Source organism: Enhydra lutris, unplaced genomic scaffold (genome assembly GCF_002288905.1).
Source record: "Enhydra lutris kenyoni isolate GAN:26980312 unplaced genomic scaffold, ASM228890v2 scaffoldscaffold79, whole genome shotgun sequence".
NCBI lineage: Eukaryota > Metazoa > Chordata > Mammalia > Carnivora > Mustelidae > Enhydra > Enhydra lutris.
Window position 1 is genome coordinate 138251 of NW_019154163.1, and position 23431 is coordinate 161681.

At 39.3% G+C, this 23431-nt stretch overlaps 1 protein-coding gene across 1 annotated transcript; it reads right to left on the reverse strand.

Moving 5' to 3' along the window:
* Positions 1-7895: 7895 nt before the first annotated feature.
* Positions 7896-8981, reverse strand: LOC111160941 (POU class 3 homeobox 4). Its single transcript, XM_022524340.1, has one exon. The coding sequence runs from the start codon at positions 8979-8981 to the stop codon at positions 7896-7898; it is 1086 nt and encodes a 361-aa protein (XP_022380048.1).
* Between the last annotated feature and the right edge of the window lie 14450 nt (positions 8982-23431).

Here is a 23431-nt window from a genome sequence, read left to right on the forward strand (position 1 = left end):
AGTGCATAAATTGAAAATCTTATTGCTTTATTTAAATTCTTCTATTTGCAAGTTCTCTAAATCATGCATAAATACAGTACAAAGTACAAATCAGACGCACAAAGCTCCAGAAAATAAAATTATTATAAATCAGCAATTTCTAAATTATCCACTTGTAGACAGACTTCTCATCCACTGAAAACAAAACTAGTTAGTCTTCAGTAGAAGACATCGAACTAGCACATGGAGAAGCAGAACACTAAGGCGTGGAAGAAATTATAGAACTTGAACTTCCACTGCAGATGAGAAACTGAAGCTCTCAGGGTGGGCAGCAAGCCCTTTGTCCTGCAATTCCTTCTCTATGAGCTTCCTTAGACCTGTCCTAAGGAAGCCAATGGGGAACATCCATAAAGCCAACAATGTCTACTCATCAATGGACAGTGGTAGAGGGAAGACTCAGGATGGATAAAAGAGGTACTTTGAGATATTACTTTAGTTTTAGTTTTAATGTAAAATCTGGAGAAGCTTGGATTTTCTCTGCCAGGAGATAACATAGAAAATGAATGTGACTAAGGAAAATATGTTTATCTAGAATTTCAACTACTCTCACCCTAAAGGCTCAGAATTCAGAATATTAGGTTAAACACACTCAGCTCCTCTTCTTATGATAAAATGAGTCATTTGTAGAAAATCCCTGTTCACAGTTGAGCAAGTCAATCCCTATCCGTTAACAGTGGCTATTGTACATTGTTTTGGACATTCACAGTCCCTGCTTATCCAATAAATTTCACAAATCTGTTTTTTTTTTTTTCTGTTATTTTTCTAGGCTTCCACAGGTTTAAAACAGACTTCTGTCTTTGATTCTGACCTTTTCTATATATGTATATATGTGTGCTCCTGTGGCAATAAAGAAAAAAAAAACTGATGTTATTTAAAGACGAATACTACCAACACCTCTGCAGGTACACTGTGAATAGTAAAACATTAAGAAAAATGGTATTCTTCTGTGCAATGAATCCATTCACATCGTTTTTTTTTTTTTCCTGCATTTTGGGAATATATGCCATTTGAAGCCCAATTAACAACTGCTCCTGGTCCATAGCCTTCTACTTTCTGTACTTTCAAAATACGACATCAAGCAGTGATCTTAGCAGGTGGTGTGGGTATGTGTGTGTTTTTTTTGCGTGCTCAGATTGCAAGTATTAAGGAAGGGAAAATCTTTTACCTGATATAAATTCTGTGGAACAAACTACTCTTTAATATTGATCTTGGGGGGATACTAACACTCACTTTACAAGTACACTTTTATAGGAGGCTTTTCTCTATCTGTGAAAGGGGGCAGAGTAAAGGCTTGTCTCCAGTCTGGTCAAATCTCGGAGATAATCAGCCACATTATAATGAAATTCTCTGGTCTGCGCAAAGTCATTGGGGAAGATGAGAAGCAAGTAATGTGAAAAATGTTTACATGACCCCCTTTCTCCTAAGAGTCAATGCTATATAACAGACATTGTTTACAAGATGACAATGCAAGCAGTCAATTCAGTTTGTGTGTGGGTCAGAGTTTGGGGGAGGATCACTCAAACTAGATTATTTTTTGGCATTATATAAATAAAACAAGAGTTTGGTAGAATAATTTTTTTTTGTCTTTTCAGTTGGCTATACCAGAATAGTGTGGAAACTGAGTGGCTGGAGGGATGAAAAGACATACCTAAAGAATTGTCAGTGAGATGATCTATTTCTTGTCTTTGAGAACAGCCTGCTTTCTCTTACATCACCCTGTCAGTATGCAAGTATAAGGAGAGAAGGAGGGGGATGCAGGAGGGAACAAGTTCACAGTTGTGAGTATGTCTATATACATATATTAAATACTGTAGAGTTTCACCCAAAAGCCAGCTGTCCTATGATTCTCTCCCTTACAGAGTGAAACCACCTAATAATAAGGCCCTTTTGATAGCTGAGCAAACAAGCCTCCTTGGAAGGCATCCAAGATGAACCCATCTTATACTAAATCCTCCTTGATAACAATTAAGTTTGTAAAGAGAACCCAGTGTTCTAGCTAGTGAGTCAGATAATGTGTGAATAGGTGAAAGTTCTATACTCACATTTGTGAAAGAAAGCATAAAATCTAATGTGTTTTTTAACTGGAAGACACAAGGGTTTAATTTTGTGGATTCTTTTTATAGAAACAATAATCTAGTTTCTTGCATGTGACCTTCCCTACCCCCACATTTTTAGAGGCAGCCTAATTTAACTGGATTTTTGTTTTTAAGACTATATTCTTTTAAATAATCCCTGGATTTTAGAAATGTTCCATCAACAGTGCTCTTAAGAAAAGGTATTTTATTTCATCTTCTTAAAAAAAACTTAATTGATTTCAAATATATTTTATATCCACTTTTCTTAGTGCTTTAACAATTAACATCTCTAAATGAGTAAAGTGTAGGATTTACATTTTTTAAAAACTATTATTTGGGGGCATGTATAAAGAATATTCTATCCTTTATTTTAGAGAATGCATTAGTACAAGTGATACCAATTTACATGGTAGTGTTTTGCATCATTACTTCTCTTGATTTGAAGACTTTTTGAAAGAGCCATATTTTGGGATTTTTCAATGCCAATTAATAGAAATAATTTCCATAATCCTAAAGTTTCATATGTGTCTTTAAAAGAATATGACAGGTAGAAAAACATACATTATTGTTTTGCAAAAACTATGTTTTAACCTCTAATCACTTTCCACTAATCCATTTCCCTCTTTTTTTTCTTCCCTCCTTACTGAAAAAGATATTTTTAAAGTAAAAACAGAAATTTACATTTCTGCCTATAGCCTACAGGCAATTAAAGCAACAACAGCCTGACTTGGGAGCAAGGGAAATATCTGAATGCTAAATATTTCCAAGGGAACAGTGTTTGATTTTATTGAAGACAAATACAGCCCATGTACTAATGTAGACAATGGTTTCCCCTGCCCTTTTCTTTTTAAAGACAAGAAACCAATTCCCAGGAATAATTATTTCTCTTCTTTTATTGTTGGGAAGATACATGTTGGAGGTTAGCAATTTATTTAGCTTTTGTTATACAGAGAGCCGCAACCATGTAGACAATCATGTATACATACAAACACATACTTGATTCTCATATTTGACTTTGTTAAAATATCTGCAACATGGGGGGTTAAGGGGGTAGGAGAAGAGTAAATGAAACAAGATGGGATTGGGAGGGAGACAAACCATAAATGACTCTTAATCTCACAAAACAAACTGAGGGTTGTTGGGGGGAGAGGGTTGGGAGGGGGGATGGGATTATGGACATTGGGGAGGGTATGTGCTAATGGTGAGTGTTGTGAAGTGTGTAAACCTGGCGATTCACAGACCTGTACCCCTGGGGATAAAAATATATTATATGTTTATAATAAATAAAATTTAAAAAAATATCTGTAGCATCTACATACTTGCTCTTTTCACATCCAACTGCTTCCAAAATCTCACCCCCTTCACAATCTCTTAATTTTCTATTGCTCTGATCAGGTGATGGGGATGAAACTTTTACCTCCACCCATAAAATATTATTATTATTGAACCCACAAATTCTTATTACGGGAGAGAAAGCCATTGCTATGAAGGTCTAAGAGAAACAGAGGTCAAAGCTGCTTTTCCTACAAAGACTTTGGTTGGTAATGGGATGGCAGCAACCTCAATACAAAGAAAGTCCTAGGCAAAGGCACCAACATCCCCTGAATTTTAATGAAAATTTTATGTTAATGATATAACAAGGTTGATAAAGAGGACCTCATAAAAGCCAACTAGGCCTTAGTTATATTTTAAGAAAGAGAAAACAGTCACTAAAAGAAACAAGCCTTGTAAACATGTGTAAAATATATGTATCAGTAATACATAGTAAAAATATTGATGAATAGTAACAGATGTCTATATCTACAAATTTATGTAAGTATGTCCTAAAGCATCTGCTTTTATGGCCTCATTAAAAACTTTAGAATGCACTGCTAGTTGGTTGCTGTGTACTTTAATGAGAACAGCTATAACTTTTTGATCAATTAAAATCATATAGGATATTGGAAGAGAAAGACTTTGGCTGGTATGAACAGAAAGAGAGCCAACAGATTTAAGACTATATGTTTTGTGGTTGTAGACACATCTCTATAAAATCAGTATTATTTATAAAGAGAGATATGCCTATGGGCATACAAAGAACATGTAGCATATTTCATTCACAACACTCACATGTGCATTGTGCACTGTGCAGCTGTAAATAATTAGGCAATCTAAAAGATGATACATTACATGTGATAATCTTTACCTATTGAAGTGATTTAATGATTTGCTTTGTTTACCAAGAAACATTTTAGAATATGAATTGAGAAGGGATTTACTATAGGAAAGTTATAGCTAAATGTCTTGTTATTGCTTGATATGCGTCTGCTAAAACAAAAAGTTGGATAAGTCTTGTGTGTACATACAAAGCCTTAAAACAAACTGCTTCTGATTTAGTAAATTACTCCTCAGCTATCACTAAAGGTAACTGTCCCTTTTTTTATGGAGGGTCTTGTGACAAAACAACAGAGGTAAAATAGTAAATAGGAGTGGAAAGAAGAATAATAAATTAAACTTCTCCTCCAAATGTCTCTAATGATTTTTTCTTCCACCCTAAGTCATATAGGAAGGAACAGAATTCAGCTTTACTGGGCAACACTAAATGGACAACAGTTTATCAGAGTTTCTGGGGCCAGGGGAGCCTTAAGAAGGACAGAACTTTTTACATTTAGTCATCTTTCCATCCTTCATCAGGTGAATGAGGGCTCATCTACCAGAAGGGTACTGGTCTCTAACCAGAAGAGGAGTGGTTGCAGGGAAGCAAGAGGAAAACCTTAGCAAAGGTCTGGGTCCTAAGTTTCAGGAGGGGCAGTTTTAGAGACAGGTCTGTCTGCTGGACTAGAGACAGACACACTCCTTTCAGATAACATTAATAATATTACACTTCCTGAAATAATACCTGATCCTGCCAGGTTTCCCCACTCTATTTCCCACCATTTAGGGTGTGTTTTGCATGAGCCTGGGCAAGTGCACCATAACAGGCCCCGCTGTGTGTGTGAGTGTATGAAAGGCCAAAAGTCAGAGGGAGAGAATCAAGAATCAAAACAATGACTAATGATTTCTAACCTGAAGCAGAACAGATGCGCTGCTTACCAGAAATGTGCCTCTATTTAAATGTTTCACTTCACACACCACACAATTAAAAAAAAAGGAGGAAAGAAAATAAAAACAATATTTTTTTGGAAAAATGTTTTATTTTAAATCTTTTACAACAATAAAATATTGTGTCAATATAAACCCCTTGACTAAAACTTCACATCAAACATTACAGCGAATTGTTTTCTTTTTGACACCCAACTCATCTTTGAGTTTTCTTTAAAACATAATGCAGAATGTATTGAAAATAAATAATTGCTGGCAACTGCAATAGGCATTTGAATAAAATAGTTGAAAAAGCAACTCTTAATGAAAATAGTGTTTATTATACATCAGTTACTAAATGAATAAACTAAATGATCTTTCTTTAAATTAATAACTTCAAAAACGTTTAATATACAAAACTGTACAATTATAAAGTCGGCAGAAATATTTGGGTTAACTCAGGTTTGAACCATAGTACTTAACTACAAAAGGGGAAAAATCAAAACAAACAAACAAACAAAAAACCCCTAACAGTTGTAAAACACAAACTCAGTGTGGAAAGACAAAACAAACAAAAAATTTCCAGAACTAAAATCCAACTACCAACAGAATGCAGACTTCTGATAAAAAAAGAAAAAGGGTCCAGGATTTGAATTAACACATGTCCTTCAACCTGCAGCTGGGGGAGACACAGTGTGGTGGACCAGAAGCCTGGCAGCCCATACTAGCGTATCTTCCACAAGGGCCCCTAAGCATTTTGGTCCTTAGGTAGTTTGAAGCTTTGTCTACTGAAGCTGCACCTGAAGGTGCAGCCGACCCAGGCATGCGGAGACCCCAGCCATGTCTGGCGGGCTGCGTCTGGGTGTTGGGTGCTTGGCCTGCCCTGCACATGTGTGCTCATTGAGAATAAGGTGCTCCTGTGGACTTGGCGTGTAGACTTGAGAGCGAGCAATAAAGCCACAGCAACTGCATATTTTTTTGGATCTCTACACAGCCTGGGGAGATTTTATGTAATTTTTTTTTTGTAAATAGTAATACGATACACACAGCTATCTACACACACACGTTTGCACTCGCGCTCACGCACACACGCATACACACAGGAAGAGAGATAAAAATCAAAATAAAAAACAAGAACACCCAGAAACCCAGACTCCGGGGCTCTCGCTACCTAGCTTAATCTTCGCTGTGGGCTTCTAACAGCTGTGCTTGTCAGAGGCGTGGACCCGTGAGCCCACTTAGAGACAGCGATATGTATATACGGGAGAAGAGGTGGTAACGAAGCTAGAGCAGAATCCTTGTGACCTTTGCCAACCATTTCATTGTCGTTCTGCCCGGAGCAGAGAGCACCTGTCTACCACCCTACTAGCCACCCCTCCCCGACGGTTTCTCACTCAGGGATCGGGCGGTGAACTGGAGCTGAACGGAACTGGGAGGCACTGACTCAGTCTGTCGCCAGCATCTCAGGGTCTTCGTCTCCAGGGAAAGCAATGGTATGTGAAGGCAAAGTCCTTCGCTTAGGAAGAAGGAGGTGGGGTCGCGCTGGCGGTCCTGGTGAGGCACGGGACCCGTGGGGAGCTCTGAGTGCAAACATTCCGGACCTCCGTAGGTGCAGAGCCCTCTTAGCTGCTCAGGCCGACCTCTTTTGTCCGACGCCGCCGGCAAAGCCTTTTCAGGCACCCAGATCTGCTCTGTAGAAGCCTGGGAGGACTCCACAGATCGAGGGAGGGAGGGCAGAAAGCTTCAAAATCTCCTCTCCTACTTCACAGTACTTTCCAAACCCAATCGGCTTGCCTATTCTGCCTACCCTAGGCACTCTGCCCTCTGAAAAAATTATATCTATATTTCTATAGATATATAGATATATATCTCCACTATCATCATGAACAATTCTATCCATTGTACCTCTCTTCTCCATACAGATTTAGTGTAGGGGGTGGGTGGGTGGGTAGGCATATCTTCCCCTCCTCCTCCCACGACCTTCCCTTTTTTAAGCAATTAGAAAACCGCCAGCTCAATGAAGGAATAATAGTAGCAATAATAAGGTGGAGTGGCCGATTAGATACAAATTATCTCACAAATATTGTGTACAGCTTGTAGTAACACCGCAGACATTTAGGAACGCTATAGAAGTTTTAAAAAATGCAAAACTAGTCTATTGTAAAACAGATTTCACCTGAAATACAGCTGCTATAACCAAGGCGCTGAAAGGTTATTCAGAGGCACACATCTGTCTTCCCTCCCCCCTCCCCCATCTTACCCCACCCCCAAGTTACCCCACAGCTTGTTCTTCGAAGAGAGGAGCAACCCAACAGACCTTATTCGAAGTAAACAATATGTATTGATCTGCAGAAAAGGTTGGAGCAAACATTTCCCTGGCGGGAGGCGGCAGACTATAATGAGTTCCCTGCCTGGACTGCTTAACGCAACTGTGTATCAGCCTTGAGAAGCCTGAAGGCGTGTGAGTGTGTTTCCTTTTTAAATATAAGTTAGAATCCCCTATTTGGGGGGGGGGGTGAAAGAAAGAAAGAGAGAGAGAGAGAAAAAAATATATGGGGAGGGAGGGGGAGAGAGAGCGAGAGAAGAGCCCTATCTAGATATTTAGATATTGCTATGTCTCTAGATAGCAATAATAAAGCTGAAGTGAAATGAAGAGAGTGGGAGAGAAAGAGAATTCCGCGCTGCTCCCAGCGCGGCGGGCCGCTTTCTTGCTTCCTGCAGTCAGAGATCGTGGCAGGACGTGTCTGTTTTCACGGTGTGCGAGTAAACCTCATGTGGCTGCTGATCCCCTGGTGGAGTCATTCTTTTCTCTTTCTGTCTTCGATTACAGAACCAGACACGCACCACTTCTTTCTCCAACTGGAGGCTGTCTGCCAGCGAGGAAATCTCCTGCGCGGCAGGCTTGGGACATTTGAGGAAATGCGTTTCCAGGACGCCCTTGACACTCACCTCGATGGAGGTTCGCTTCTTGCGCTTACGGCCCTGAGCGGCGATTTTGTCAATGCTGGTCGGGCTCCCTGTGGACGAATCAGCCTCCTCCAGCCACTTGTTCAGCAGCGGCTTCAGCTTGCACATGTTCTTGAAGCTCAGCTGCAAGGCCTCGAACCTGCAGATAGTGGTCTGTGAGAACACGTTGCCGTACAGTGTGCCCAGCGCCAACCCCACGTCGGCCTGGGTGAAGCCCAACTTGATTCTTCTTTGTTTGAACTGTTTGGCGAACTGTTCCAACTCATCCGAGGTTGGTGTCTCCTCGTCCGAGTGGTCCTGGCAGTGGTGCGAGCCTAGGTCGCTGTGGTCTGGGGGATCCCGGAGCACGGGGTGTAGGCTCTGTGCAGAGGCAGAGGCTGGCGGTGGGGTGAGCCCTCCGTGCTCCAGCATGCCGCTCACTGAGAAGCCAGGCTGCGAGTACGCATTAAGAGGTTGGCCGCTGGATGTGATAGACGGGTTCGGAGCCGGGCTAGCCCCCCAGGCATTCGGATGGTTAGTGTGCGGAGAGTGGTGGGCGACATGCGGTGAGCGGTGATGGATGATCGCACCCAGCTGTAGGTCTTCGCGCCCGGGCTTCACGTCCTGCTGGTCCAGGGGGTTGGTGGCCAGTGTGGAAGACCATGGGCCTCCATCGCCCAGACTGGTCACCCAGTGATGCCCGAGAGGATGCCCATTGCTAGGAACTCCCTGCAAGTAATCACTTTGGAGAAGTTTCTGAGGGTTTCTGAAAGGACTCCCCTGCTGCATGCCCGAAGAGTCCGCATGGACTAGGGAGCTAGAACTGAGAATGCTGTAGGGATTCGAGGCAGCTGTGGCCATGGTCGATGAGGATCCCCTACTAGTTATAATGTGGCAAAGGGAGCAGCTTCAGCCTTTGACATCTACGGTGCGGGGGAGCTAAAGCCGCGAGAGCGAGTTACCGGCACGCGCTGTGGCCAATTGCAACACGTCTCGGCCTGGCCAGCCACGGGCTCGGCCAATGGCGGCACGGGAGGCCGGTCTAACTTTCCAAATTAGGCTAGCTAAGCACTAGAGTTTCAGTGAGACCAGAGCAGGAAGTAAATCAATCTTTTGGCTCCATTGGCTGCTTCGGGCTGAGTGACGGCAGTTCATTTGGTTAACCCTTCCCCCCTCCCCCCTCCCCACCTCCCCTAGACTTCATGGATGTTTGTATGGAGGGGGAAGTATAAGAGGGAAGTGTGTGTGTGCGTGCTTGGTGGGGGGGTGGATAAGGGGTGAAGTAGCAAAAATGGTTTTAGAATTCCTTTTGTATTATTTAGATTAACCGAAATAGAGAAAGAAAAAAATATATTAAGAAAACAATATAACCAGTTTAAATGTCATCTAAATGTCAGTGGATTGGGATTTTTATCAAGTTCGTTTAGCGTTCTGGCTTAGTTATGTGCAGGGCACTGCAAACCAAAATCTTGCTACAAAGTTTGAGCAAAGGAACCCCTTTTGGATAGGACCCTAAATCTGTAAGACTAAAGTCCGTGATTCCAATAAGAACTATTTTGACTTGTTTTATTTCATTTTTTCATTTATGAGAAACTCAATACCAAGATCAGAAAGCATCTAAGAAAAAGATGTCCAGCTTCTGAAAATTTTTATTTAAAGCATGAACAACTGGAAGATTCTGGGAAAATCTAATGTGATAAAAGTAAAATCGAATGTGACAAAAATCTGACAAATTTCAGTTATTGTGAAGTTTGCCTTCCAATCCAGTTGGTCAATTGGATAACTTGGTTTTTACGACCGCTCCATGTCAGCTCGCACCAGCGGTCCCACAACTTCTTTCAGAGGCAGTGCTTGCTTAAATGGACAGCCCTCCCTCACACTCACCCCAGACACTTAGAGGACCCAGTTTCAGTAGGTACAGAGGAGAGCATTCATGATTAGGGCGCCTGATGCTATACCCTAGGAAAATTGTTTTTAACATGCACTGCCCTCCTCCTCCCCATCCCAGACAAGTTGAAATAAATAGAAATCATTTAGTGTGCCCTGAAAATTCAGAGAGAGAGAAAGTGATGAGAGATGAGAGATGGCAGGCTGTTTGGCATTAAGCACCCCCACCCCCCACGCACCCATCAGCTTGAATTTGCTTTCAGCTTGGGAGGACAGGAATGTTTTCACATTTTGGTTAAGAGGAAACAAGAAAGGCTTGTACTCCTAAGCTTTTACAAGTTAGGGAAGGGCAAGTCCATGTACTTCACAGCCCTGTGCAAAGACATTGCTTGTAAGCTGAGCAAGGTGAAAATGCAAAGATTTTAGATTTGCTCTAGCTGAGAAAAAGCAGCACAGGATACCCAGCTGGATTTCTGAAGTAAAAAAAAAAGAAAAAAAAGAAATGACCTTCCATTGCATAATTTCGAAGGTAACCTAGCTGCGTAATTATATTTGCACTTACAGAAGACAGCATCAGAGTTCCCTTATTGGTTTGAAATTCCATTAAATATATTGCAAGAGCTCCTAGGTTTAGCTTGATTTAAATTTGCATACATTTTCATATATTTAGCAGAAATAAAGGAAGGCTTGCAGCTACCAGAAAGTCATTAAGGCATTAGTTTCTCTAAGAAGACAGATCTGAAGAAAGTGCAAGAAAATGAGAAAAAAATAAAAACAAGGTGAGCTTATTCTGCCATTCCTTTATATAGATAAAGAGCATGTATTTCCTGTGAAATGAGTAATTTCTTATGAGAGTAGAGAGCGATAGGAGTTTATATTGGTAAATGTAAATTGTGTCTATTAAGCAGGAAAACCAGGTGTCTGTTTAAGATCTATTTCTTTCTCTCTCTCTAAAAAAGAAAAAAAAGGATAAACACTTAGTAGTTATTGGCAGAGATGATAATTTGTCTTCCTCTCCTCCTCCTTTTCATTGAAATTGTGGTTTCGTTTGCTGGTATCCTTTTATAAAAGGTTATCTGCTTTTAACCTAGAAATTGTTTTTTTCCCCCTCTTCCTCTGCCCTCCTCCTTCCTTCCCCTTCCCTGCTCTTCTCTTTCTGTAGAAGAACGTCTTTACTTTACTGCCAACTAACTGTGTATCTTCTTTTGTAAGAATACAATCTCATTTGTGCCTGAACTTTTGCTTCCTGAAGAAAAAAATACTTGTTAAAATCAAACAAAAATGAAAGTTTTCAGGTGCTCTCTTAGGCTGCCTGTTCAAGGGTCCATTTGCTAGTTTATGTCATGTCAGTTTAGAGGTCAGAGGGAAACACATTAAAAGACCCATACCAGCAAAAAGATCATGATCATTGCCATGTTATTATAATGGTGTGTTCCCCACCCCCACCATTGCAGCTACCTTTGGGTGAAAGAGTTACTAATCTTAGTCTGGCCATTCAGGGGGTTAAGGCGATTATCAATTTTTAATGCTTTTACATGGAAAAAAAGGGGGTCCTTTTCCAATTCTGACTAGCCTGAAGTCTTATAATTAACCTTCCTCTAGCCCTTGGCCTCTACTCTGGGCAACCACTTTTGCCAGGCTTTCAAAAGTGGTTCACACCATGCCCAGAGGCTGGGGAGGGACAGCTATCCCGAGGAGGTTTCTGCATCCAGCGACAGGTTTTACACACCTTTGTTCTGTAGTCCTTTAATTTAAGAATAGCTTATGACAGGAGCAAAAACAATGTAGTCATCTTTCTTTCTTTTCCTTTTCTTTTTTTTTTCCTTTCCTTTCCTCCCTCTCCCCTCCCTTCTTCCCTCCCTTCTTTCCTTCCTTCCTTCCTTCCTTCCTTCTTTCCTTCCTTTCTTCCTTTTTAAAAAACAGTTCCCATGAATATGGATACTGCCTAATTCAGGTGCATTCCCCTCCTCTAGCAGCTGTAATATAATCTTCTCTTGTATGTAAGATGTTTTGTTTTTTGAAGAAAATATCTGCATATAGTAAAATCTTCTTGCTGCTCTAACTAATCTGCTGGAGAGGTTTCCTTCACCCTCTCCTGTCAGTCTAACTTCCCAAGTGTAACAGATGCCGCTCTCAAGCGCTCCTTTCTGTGGCTTCTCTTTATTCAGCCTTGCATATTTCTCCCCATGATCTGGGTTTCCATAGAGAGAGGAATAAAAGGGGGGACCATGGTCACAAATCCCCTGCCCCATGCAAAATAAAAGAGCCTCATTCAATAGACGACCCCGTCTGGACATGGGAGAGAAATAAGTACATGTGAAGCTACTGTTTCAAAGAGCTGGTAGCTTATTTTTCATAGACTGATTCTGCCTTAAACTCAGAGTTACCACTGATAAACTGCTCTCTTGGGTAGTTGGGCCAAATACACAGCTTGGTGTTCTTTTCATCTTGATCTTGAAGTCCACTGTGGGGTTCTCAGATCTGAATCACTCCACCCCCTCTACAATTATTGTTTGAAAATAATAATAACTGACCCACCCTATGAGGTTGGGGTAGCTAAAATCTTGAAGGGGAGTCTAACTTAAAAATGGAGGAACTATGATTTTATGGAGTCCACACACCTATCTGCAGTAAAGAAAAACAGGTTTTGATCTCTTGCTATGCTAGCATACAGCACAAACTTCATTCTTCCTTGGACTGCCTTCACACCCAAATATGTCACTCCACCCTACCCATCACTGCGCTTGTTTTCTAAGAGGGAAATTCCGTTAATTCCTGAAAGCAAGTCAGATTGGTTTGATTTGTTTGTATGTTCATTCATTTATTTGTAACCTGGGGGGTCATTGTGACTCTCCTTCCTCACAAAATTTAAGGATACATGACAACTCCTGAGTGTCTTAGCAGACATTCCTGGCCCCTTTGGAAGCAAGGAAGGACTCACAAAAGATATTAAGCAGATTAATGTGGTTTAAGTCACACTCCGTGTTAACAAGGGAGCTTGGTGGCAGCTGGGCAGTCTATGCCCAAGGTTCATTCAGAAATGGAGATTATGTATCTTGTAGATTTCATAAATGAGCGTAGATTATGAAGCATTCTCATTATCTGTACAAATTGATGGAGGGGGAGGTGGTCTGGGACTGATGTTTCAGGTGAGGGTCAGGAAGGAAGTCCAGGAGGCCAGATTTGAGTGTGTATAATACAGCATGAATTTCCAGACAGTAGAAAGTGGCACATAGGTGTGATCTCAATATTGAAAATTTCATCTTCAACACAAGTCCACTTTGGAAATAGGATTACTTACGTTGGGCTTGGAAGGGACAAGTACACACTTTCTCTTTATAACCTGGAGCTCATAAGGGAAGGGAAACAATTGGACAGCTTCTGAAAGCAACAGAGAAAGAAACCTTTTTCTTAGTGTCTGCGCTTTGAGCTTACTAGAGGTTCTCAGTCACAGCTGCCCTTCAGAGCACCAGCCTGCTGTATCTCCTCTCACAGTCCTCCTCCTCCTCCTTCTTCTTCCTCTTCCTCTTTCCCCTCCTCCTCCCCCCTCTTTCTTCCTTCTCCTTCTCCGTCTCCCTGTCCCCCTCCCGCTCCCCACCTCCTCCTTCTTCTCCTCCTTCTTCTTCTTCCTTTTATTCCTCCTCCTTTCCACCCTCCTTCTCCCCTTCCTTCTCCTCCTCCTCGTTCTTGACAAACTGTGTGGGGGAACGTAAAGGGGCTCAAAATATTCTGGGGGAGAATCTTTAAAAAATTGGACAGCATTAGCAGACATTAGCCAGTAGCAATTCAGGCTCGATTAGTTCACTTTTTTAGCTCGCTGTTGGTTTTCCTTGAACATGAGGAAAAAGATCTTAAGAGAAAAGGGGAGATGGAGTGGGGAAGAGAGATAGCAAACACTTGAATGCTGCAGCAGACACAGGATAATTTAAAAAATAAAACATTCATCATGAAAAAAAATAATACAAATACCTCAATCTTAGAGAATATTAGTCATTTACTAGCAAAATCAATTGTCAGTTGGGAAGTGCTGAGGAATTGTGAGGTTAGGGCTGCCCAGAAGATGGTTAGGGGAAAGACCAGGACAATAGAGACCATTATTGCTGAAGGAAAGGATGTGGGCTCCCGCAGCTGTGTTGTCAAGGTCGCCTTGATTCAGTCTCAGTTTCTCTTCTGAGGTCAATTCTCCCCTTTCCATTGCCATTGTTAGTGAGTGAACCCTGATCTTACAGGTTCCCAGGGAAAGAGTTCTACAGAGACAGAGCTATTATGCAGTATTCTGTGTGGCTCTCATATTCCCAGTACCAGGATTTGGGGTGTCTAGGAATCTTTGTGGCCATTTTCCAGTCCCTTCAGACAGAGCCTAGTTGCAGAGAAGTCCAGTTGATGATTTGACTAAATACAGACCCCATACTGAATTATCTTTTTTTTTTAAATGGAGTTGCAGAATATTTCCAAATTTAAACTGCAGTCGTGGTTTTTATCTTTATTTTGATTTTTTCTTACAGTCAGAAATGGTAGGTGTATTAAAGAAGAGAAAATAATCGTTCCAACTCCATAATGGATCAGAGGGAGTGTAGAGATGGTCCATTACTTTAAACTATGTGGATTGGTATTCAAAGTATCAGTGAGCTATCTAGCTGAACATTAGACACCTTCTTAGACACCACTTTCTAGTTAAGAAAGATGCCCCAAATTGCAATACACTTCTTTCTTCATGGGTGGATTAAGATTTTAACATGCAAAATTATAAGAATACTCAGATTTCATTCATAACCAAGATTCTGTTTTCTATGCACTCTTGCCACCCCCAACCCTTTCCTTAGTAAATAGTATTTATTGAAATGGCTAGCATTCTATATCCCCCTGAAGTGAAGGGACTAGAGGAAACTTGATTACAGATCAAAATATGTGCTTCTTCTAGGAAAAGAAATTTAGTAAGTAATCTGCTGAGTGTTCTGGGCTCACATTACTATTTCCAGGCCCCCAAGTCAGCAGGATATCACATTTGAAGATGAGCAAGTGACCAGATTTAACTTGCTATTTTTTATTCAGAACTTTAGTTGTTTTCTTTTTTTTTCCCCAAGAGGGATTGGGTAGGGAAGGAGGCTGATGATTGTGAGAAAAAAAATAATATGCTATAATATAATATAATATAATCATATAATAAATTATATATATATATATACACACACACATATATATATATATATATGAGAGAGAGATGGAAGGAAAGCAAAACATGTTAACCACATGTTTGGGGAAAAGTCCACTTTGCAAGGACATAATGGGAACTTATTTTTACAAGAGTATTAGTGCTTTCTCTGTTGTGATTGTTGTTATGTTCGTTCTTGGGGGAGGTTCCCTGAGTGCTGTAAATCCCTATCTCTTGTAACTTTTTTAAAGTCCTCTCTTATACTTTACCTCACTTTCTTTTTTTTTTTTGAGATTTTTATTTATTTGACAGAGAGAGATCACAAGTAGGCAGAGAGGCAGGCAGAGAGAGAGGGGGAAGCAGGTTCCCTGCTGAGCAAACCCTGAAATCATGACCTGAGCTGAAGGCAGAGGCTTTAACCCACTGAGCCACCAGGTGCCCCTTTACCTCACTTTCAATTGGGGGAAATCAATTTGGCTCTGCTGCTTGGAAAATACATCTATTTGATCTTGTATTTTGGTTTCCAGCTGCTTGTGGACACATGCCATAGCATGTGTGTATTTTACATGCAGGAACTTTTGGAGTTTCTTTTCAACGCAGAAACGCTCAGGCAGACTTCAAAAGAACCCAGTCCTTTAAGGAATCTTTTTCCTTGGTGGGTCTGCCCCTCCCCTGGCTAAGACTCTGAGGCTAACCTACTCTCCATTCTGGCGTTGCTAAGAACCCAAGTTCACTTGTGCCAATCTGCAGAAAGTCAAGGCCACAGAGAATCAAGAAGCTGTCCCCAAAGCCCAGCACTCGGCCTCAGCAGGAGGGGGAATAATCTGGGCAACAACAGAAGCCCACACTTCTGGGATAGCCTGGCTAAAATGCCCACATGAAGCCCAAAGGCTGGACCTGACTTTAGCCTCCCAGATACATCTGAATAAAGGGGCTGAACCAGGTCAAGGGTGGGGGTATTAAACGGAGAGTTCCCATCTTAAGATAATTGGTGGATGACAATTCTTTAAGACCAGTGGGTCCCACTCCAACTATCAAGCAGCCCGCAAGAGGGCCTTATTTTGCCAGTCTCCTGGCTCTCACTGTTCTGCCAGCCACAGGTTCTTGTGTCCTCCATTTGGAGCAGGATCCCTGTGATTGCGGCAAGACTTAATTCCCATGGTTGGAAGTGGAGGGAGGGAGGGTCTAGAAGAGCCAGCACCAAGGCAGCTGTGTGAGCGTGGTAGCTTGTAGTGGTTAGTTTCTCAGGATCCCCCAGACCTGGCCAGCCTGGCTGAGTATCTTTGTCCCTGGGCAGCCTCTGCCCTTCACAGATGAGTCCCTTGAACAGCTTTAAGACCAATACCTCCCTCTGTAGGCCTGAACAGAGAGGTGCTCAAGGTAATCCTTTCTCAGAAAACAAAGCCCAGCCTTTTCACTGACAAATGTTGTATGTTACCAGAGCTCTGAATCAGTGATAGCCTTCCTTGGGGGTGTGTGTAGGAGAATATCACATCCTTGACTCTTCCTGAGTGTGTGTATGGGAGGGTGGGGGGGAGAGAAAGTCACCCTAAAACATTTTGTACAGGCATGAAAATGTTAACTCAGATCACATTAAGGGTAGCAGGATTTAAACTTGCCTAATTCTTCTTAAAAATAGCCAATTTTTTTTAAAAAGCAAATTTTTAAAAATAGCACATTTCCTTGTTTCTAACAATGGACTGGGTCCAGAGAAATCTTGGTTCTCTAAGTTAACATGCTTAGGGCAATCTAAATACCAACACTCAAATTTCTCTTGTATATCCTAAATATTCATTTTTACTTATTGAAATGGCAGTGAGAATGAGACTGTCTCCTTTCTTCCACCTATCCTCTATTTACTTCTTCAACATTTAGAAAGAAATTGAGGTTACTGTTTGCAGTAAAACTGTAATTCAATCATGTCTGCACTCATTTTTATTTTTAAATAAACATTTCCCCAGGTGCATGATGTAGACTTTAGATACCCCCTTAAACAAATGGATCACACAAATTCGTGTGTGTGTGTGTGTGTGTGTGTGTGTGTGTGAGAGAGAGAGAGAGAGAGAGAGATTGTATGGATGAACATTTCATATTGGAAAACACACCTATGTGAGTGTAAATTGCCTTCAAAAATTATCTGAACTCTGAGTATGGATCTCAACTCCGCAGAAGCTGAGAGTTAGAGCTGTGGAATTTTGGTTTTGTTTTAACAGCTAGTTGACAGCTTTGTAAAGAACTGAGATTTGTCCTATACAAATACTCACATTAGTGATGGAGAGAAGCATTTGAGCTCTCTACCCCCTTTCCTTACCCTGCAAAGTAGAATAACTGTTTTCAAATACATTCTATATGTGTTCAATTTTGTTGAGTATATGTTTCATAAGGATGAGGAAAATAAGTTACAACACACAAATAGAAACATTTCAGTAAAAATAGAGTTTTTTCCCGAGATTTCACTGCTAGAAATGGAAAGAGACCAAGCTTTCTAAAAACACTTCTAGGGAGATAATGACTCACATTATAAATACACTTACTCTTCTCTTTTCATGTTCTTAGAGCAACTCTCATTCCAGACAATTAGATTTAAACCCCTGTTTGATAATCCATTCTACCATATTTTAAAAGTTGTGATAACTATACTTGCTATGAAAGGAAACTGGAATATAGTTATCGGAAATCTTGGGGATGTTGGGGAACAATACAATGAAGTTGAGAGTAAAAAGAAGTGTGGCTAACTTTCACTAGCCTTTAAGCATTCTTTATAAACTCTTCTGATACATATTTGTAAATAAACATCATCTCTGCCATGTATAACATATTGAAGATCATTTTGTCTTCATGGGATGATGCTTACTTTTGGAGGTGATTGCTGAAAGTACATAATGATCACAAAATAAACTAGCTTGGATGAATGATGGAGGTTTATTGACAAAGACAGGTTATAGTGTTCCTAGCTTGCATACTTATAGCTGGACACTGTTTTCAGATGTACTGGAGTATTTCTGATTTGGTGGATCTGCAAACTGCTTTGAAATGACTAGTAGCATAGAAGTACATTGCAAGTAAACCTAGTGAATTGGGATGATTCTCTATCAGTTTAATTTATGTTTTATAGTTAGTTCAGCATTCTGATTTGATTGTCTTAGTAGTGTGAATTGCCTACAGCTGCTGATGATACAGCTTTAATTCTGTTTTAAAGGTCATGTAAACGGGTGCCTGTAGCATAAGGAATGCAAATTCAATTCCCTTTTAATGTTTCCTCACATTCACTTCACAGCCTTCACCTAGAAAACTAGCAGGGTTTAATATAAAACTATTTTAATGTTATGATTTCATTAAAGTCCTTTTTCAATGTTTTATTTTTCCTTTCGCGGGATAGAAAAGTTTCCTCTACTTTGCAGTGCATAGCGCATGCAACACACATCACTCATACTGGAAGGCAGAAAAACATTTCTGTTAAGATCTATTTATTTTTCCAATGCTTTTTACTAATAAAGAGCTGAGAACTTCATTTTAATCTCCCTGTAGCTGCAGGTAAAAAGGACACAAAGTAGATAATCTAACTGCATTTTGGATTGTATGGAGAGAGTCAGAATGTTGTACACCTGTATAAGAGCTTCTAGTCAAAAGAAGTGGTACAGTACGAATACAATATGAAAACGAACTAGGGAAATGATATGTTAAGAGGAAAAAAACATTTAAAATAGAGTTGACATAGACAAGAATGCTTCATTTGTTTCAAATTAATAAAAAAGTATACATGTTATGATTTCACATTTCTAAGACTTAAATATTGGTTGTTATGCAGAGTACTTCTTATATTACTTTCTAAAATATATTAAGGCCTTGAAAGTAGTGCAAGTGTATGCCACTAGATTATATTAAAACTTTATAAAGTGTGCTTTAAGTAATTGAATACAGCTTTACAAAATATGCAGTTGTTAGTGGAAGAGACAGTCACGTGGGGGTGAGTGAAGTGGGGATGTAAACACACAGGTTGAAATAAAATGGAAAGATTAACTTAATGTTTGTGGTAATATTATTGTGCTGTTTTAGTTTATATCTCCATTGTGTGAATATCTCTAACCTAAAACTTGTTTGCACTGGAACTTAGCTAGAGATAATTTTTAAAATACATTTCTTCTTAAATCAGAATGGCCAAGCGATGGGAGTGTTTAAAAAGTATAAATAAAAATATTTAAATAAATGATCTTTTAGCATATTGTTAATAAAACAAAAATTAAAATAAAAAACATCTATAAATGAAGTCTGAATATGATGAGTCTCAAATGCAGTTTCATTTGGTGTTAAGGAAAAATAATTCAAAAGTTTGGACTTCAATTCTGGAAGACAACTTCAGTGCCAGTCTAGGAAATAGGTTTTGTTCTGTGTTTGTGTGTAAAATTCACAACACGTGAATAATCATGAATGCTCATAGAGTAAAGGAGCTAAGGCCATGAAAATCTTAAGTGCTGATCTAAGTGGCTGACTTTTTAAAAATTTGTTTTGTTTTCTTTTGTTTTAAATTTTGCCCCTGGTTTGCTGCTATGCATTTTTCGGACACTTTTTTTTTTTTCTTTTTCTTAGTAACAGAGAACTCATCATACAAAGTTTGTATTTAAAGCCTGGAAAAAATTGCTACATTTTCATTAACACTTTGGATTCTAGCGATATAATACAGCCGAGATAGCTGATTGGAGATAAAATCAGTAAGAAAGTAGACTCTGCTTTCTATGATTTGGCCCCCCTACCTTATGTTAGTATAGGTTAGAATTGAAATTGCATGGAGATAAATTTGGTCTTTGTTGTTATTTTTACATAATCTTAGTATTGGTTTATATAGGTTTTTAGAGTGAAAACCACAACTGGGAAAGTCATATCACACATCAAGTTATAAAAATTCCCAACGTGTTTTGCTTTTGATAGAAGATCTTTAGTTACGTGACTATTCTTCTGCTTCAGAGAATTTAAATTGTACAATGACGCAAGCCCTACATTTTTGAGCAATAGATTCTAAAGAGCAAATTTCTGGTTTTTTATCCTGATTTAAAAGTTTAAAGACTCTGTTCACAAAAGTGTTCTTTTAAATAGAAATAGGCAGTAAATAAAATAGAACTCTGTATGGAGTCCTGTGTGTCACGTCTGAGCTGAAAGATCATCACTCACTCATCTGGTTGTGGGCATTTGATGCCACCTTAGTCAGATGATATGCATCCACAGGTGTCATTTTTAATGTAGGTACACATTTTCCTTTGATTTCAAGGCCAGTTTTCTGTGAAAAAGATACAGATACTTCTCACAGTTGAAAATTAACTATTTCATGACCATTCTAGTGCACCAAAAGAGAGATTCTTATTCATGTGTGGGTGGTATGTTATCCCAGGAAAGTGCTTTGTCTGGAGTAGCTGGACTGAAAATAACATTTAAAAATAGAAAAGAAAAACCACAAGGAAACAAAGAAACAAACTTTGACATTTATGTTTAATCCAGACATGTTATAACCTACTTGCTAGATAGTTAATAGCCATGTTTCTTTAAATTGTGTGCCTATGCAAACATATCCTGAAAACAAACCAGGGTGCTTTATAATGCAGTTAATCCTACTATTGCTTTCAGATTACTTTCAACTGCAACCTATTTCCATAATTTTCTAATATGCAGTATCTTCCCCCATTGGGCAAAGGCACCTTCTATTTGTGTTCTGAGAATGAGTGATTTGACCATAAATAGATTATATAGAAGCAGTTTGTGCTGACTCTGTTAGTGTCCTTATCATTAAGTAGCTTTAAATATAAAGAGATTTAAATGACTTTATTAAATTAAATATGGCATTGTAAAACCCCTGTCTCGTGCCAAATCACTATATAGTTAGACAGATGGAAATTCTTTGTTATACCTATTCAGAGAAAGTTTATATACATTTACTTAAAATCAACTTCATTAGAACAAAGGGAAACACAATGTGCTTGAAACAATGAACCACAATTCAACATTTCCTAACAATATATGTTCTTGTATGTTCTACTATGTGTTTTTCTTCGTTATCTTCTTATATCTGAAGTTCTATTACCACCCCTTTACCCTCCACCCCATGTATTTGATCATTTCTCTAAGTCCCTTGGCTGAACCAATCTCTTTTCATGCAGAGGATAAAAAGAGAAGAACTTCAAAGTAGGTTCAGGTAATTAACAGCTGAGGGGAATATAATCTAAACCATAGGCCCTGCTTTGCACCCAGGCTGGATCGCTGAGCCAGCCGGCAAGGGAGCACCTATTCCCTATAGCATCTAAATCTGCTTCCTCTGAACAGCACGGCCAGGCCTCCAGTTATCACATCTGCATTTCAAACACCATGGCTCTGGCATTAATTATTAATTAGCCTACAGTCACCCTAGAGGATTCAAGTTCCAGTCTGCACATAGTTATTCATTGACCTCTATCTTAGTTTTTGTTGGGGAGAGAAAACTCAGTAGAATGCTTAATAATTTCCTTTCTCTCAGACCTTCTGTTCTAGTTTCATGGAGGGGAAACAGTATATTTTCCAAGGGGGAATAATCACACAGCAGCCCCAAAATTTGTTTGCAGTAAAATGCTTTGTCAAACGATAGGGGCATAGAAGGAGTAGAATGATTTTTATATGGTATTGAGTGATGAAATGTACTTTTTAATGTTCAACACACTGTAGTTTCCTCAAATTGGGAGATGTAGTCATGAGACAAAGTCAAATATTCCTTAGCTCTCAGTGAGGGCAAGTGTGGAATTTGTAAAGTAAGATAGATTTCATCCTTGGAAAATATATGTGCATGATCAGTGAGACTAGTGAGAGGAGCATCAGATGCTGGAATGTCCGACAAAATTATAAACACAAAAATGATTTTTTAAAAAAGGTAGATCTCTTAATTTTGGTTTATTTCCAACAGAAATCTAAACATGCTCCTTTCTTGCTAGTAAATATTTTAGTGTGTAAATCAAATTATTAAGCTATTTGTGATAAACCTATGGGCCTAAATGTAGAAGCCTTTACATAATAGAAGAGAGATTAATTGAGTTGAGCTGAGAGTTATACAAGGCCGGGTTTATATCTCAGTCCTACCACTTAAAAAGTGGCCTTAAATCTCTATCATTTCTGGAACTGTGACTTCCTTTTAGGAAAATGAGGATAACTTTGGGACCTACATCATGGAGTTGTTATGAGAATTAAATGGCATGATGCACATAAGTTACTTGTCATATTCGTCATAGTGCCTGACATACAATAATGTTCAAAAGTGTTTGTTATTTTAATATTTGTTCCATTATTTTATTGTGAGATTTCTATAGTTTCTCTTAATTTGGTTTTATTTATATGTCAATTCATTACTGAATATATTATCCAATATGGGAGCTTTCAACAATTGCTATCACTTGCTTTCCTACTACCACTCACTTGCCATGGTAATTGCCTGCTTTTTCACTCCCAATATTGTTTTCTTGCTTTGTACTCTGACATTGTTTCTGGAATCTAGTCATCACGACTGAAAATATCCTCCCCTTAATACAAGAGCTCCTGTGTGGCTTTCTCAAACATTTCAACTTTTATCATTCACATGTGAAGCATCCTCTAGAAAGAGTCCCTATAAGCTATTTCTATCCCTGAAATTCATCCATGAAGTCCTCCCAGAGTAAAATGTGGCAAGAGTAGAATTGAGACACAAGTCTATCTACCTCTGTCAAGACTGAGAGTCTGCTTCTAATACTGAAGTGGAAGGAGATGGTATCCTGTTGTCCTGAGTTTAAATTCAGAAATACTATCCCACGCAAGTAAATCTGTAAGTGGTAGGTAAGGCTGAGTACAATAAACATCATACAATGTTTTGATTATTTCGCCTATTTTGGAACAGTAAGTATTTTTCTTAATGATTTATACATTTTAAAGTTCTTATTTTACCACAGTTTTCATTGTCACCATTCACATCAGAGGACAATTAGGTTAGTCAAATAAATGAATCAATGGAGGTAAGAATGTTAATTTTTAAGGAAAGATAATTCTATAAAAGTGGATTTTAAATAAATAGCACAGGTACAGGTATAGAGAACCTATAAAAATAGTTACTTAAAGAACTGCTATATTATGGAAATGGTCAATGGTCAATGAATCAGAGTTCTCTAGGAACATGGAGTATGGCTCTATATTAGGTCTTGCTCCATTCTTCATGTTTTGATGAACAGCTGAAATAAAAGCATAGAAACCATACTTAGATAATTTCAGGGATAATTAATACAGTATACGAAAA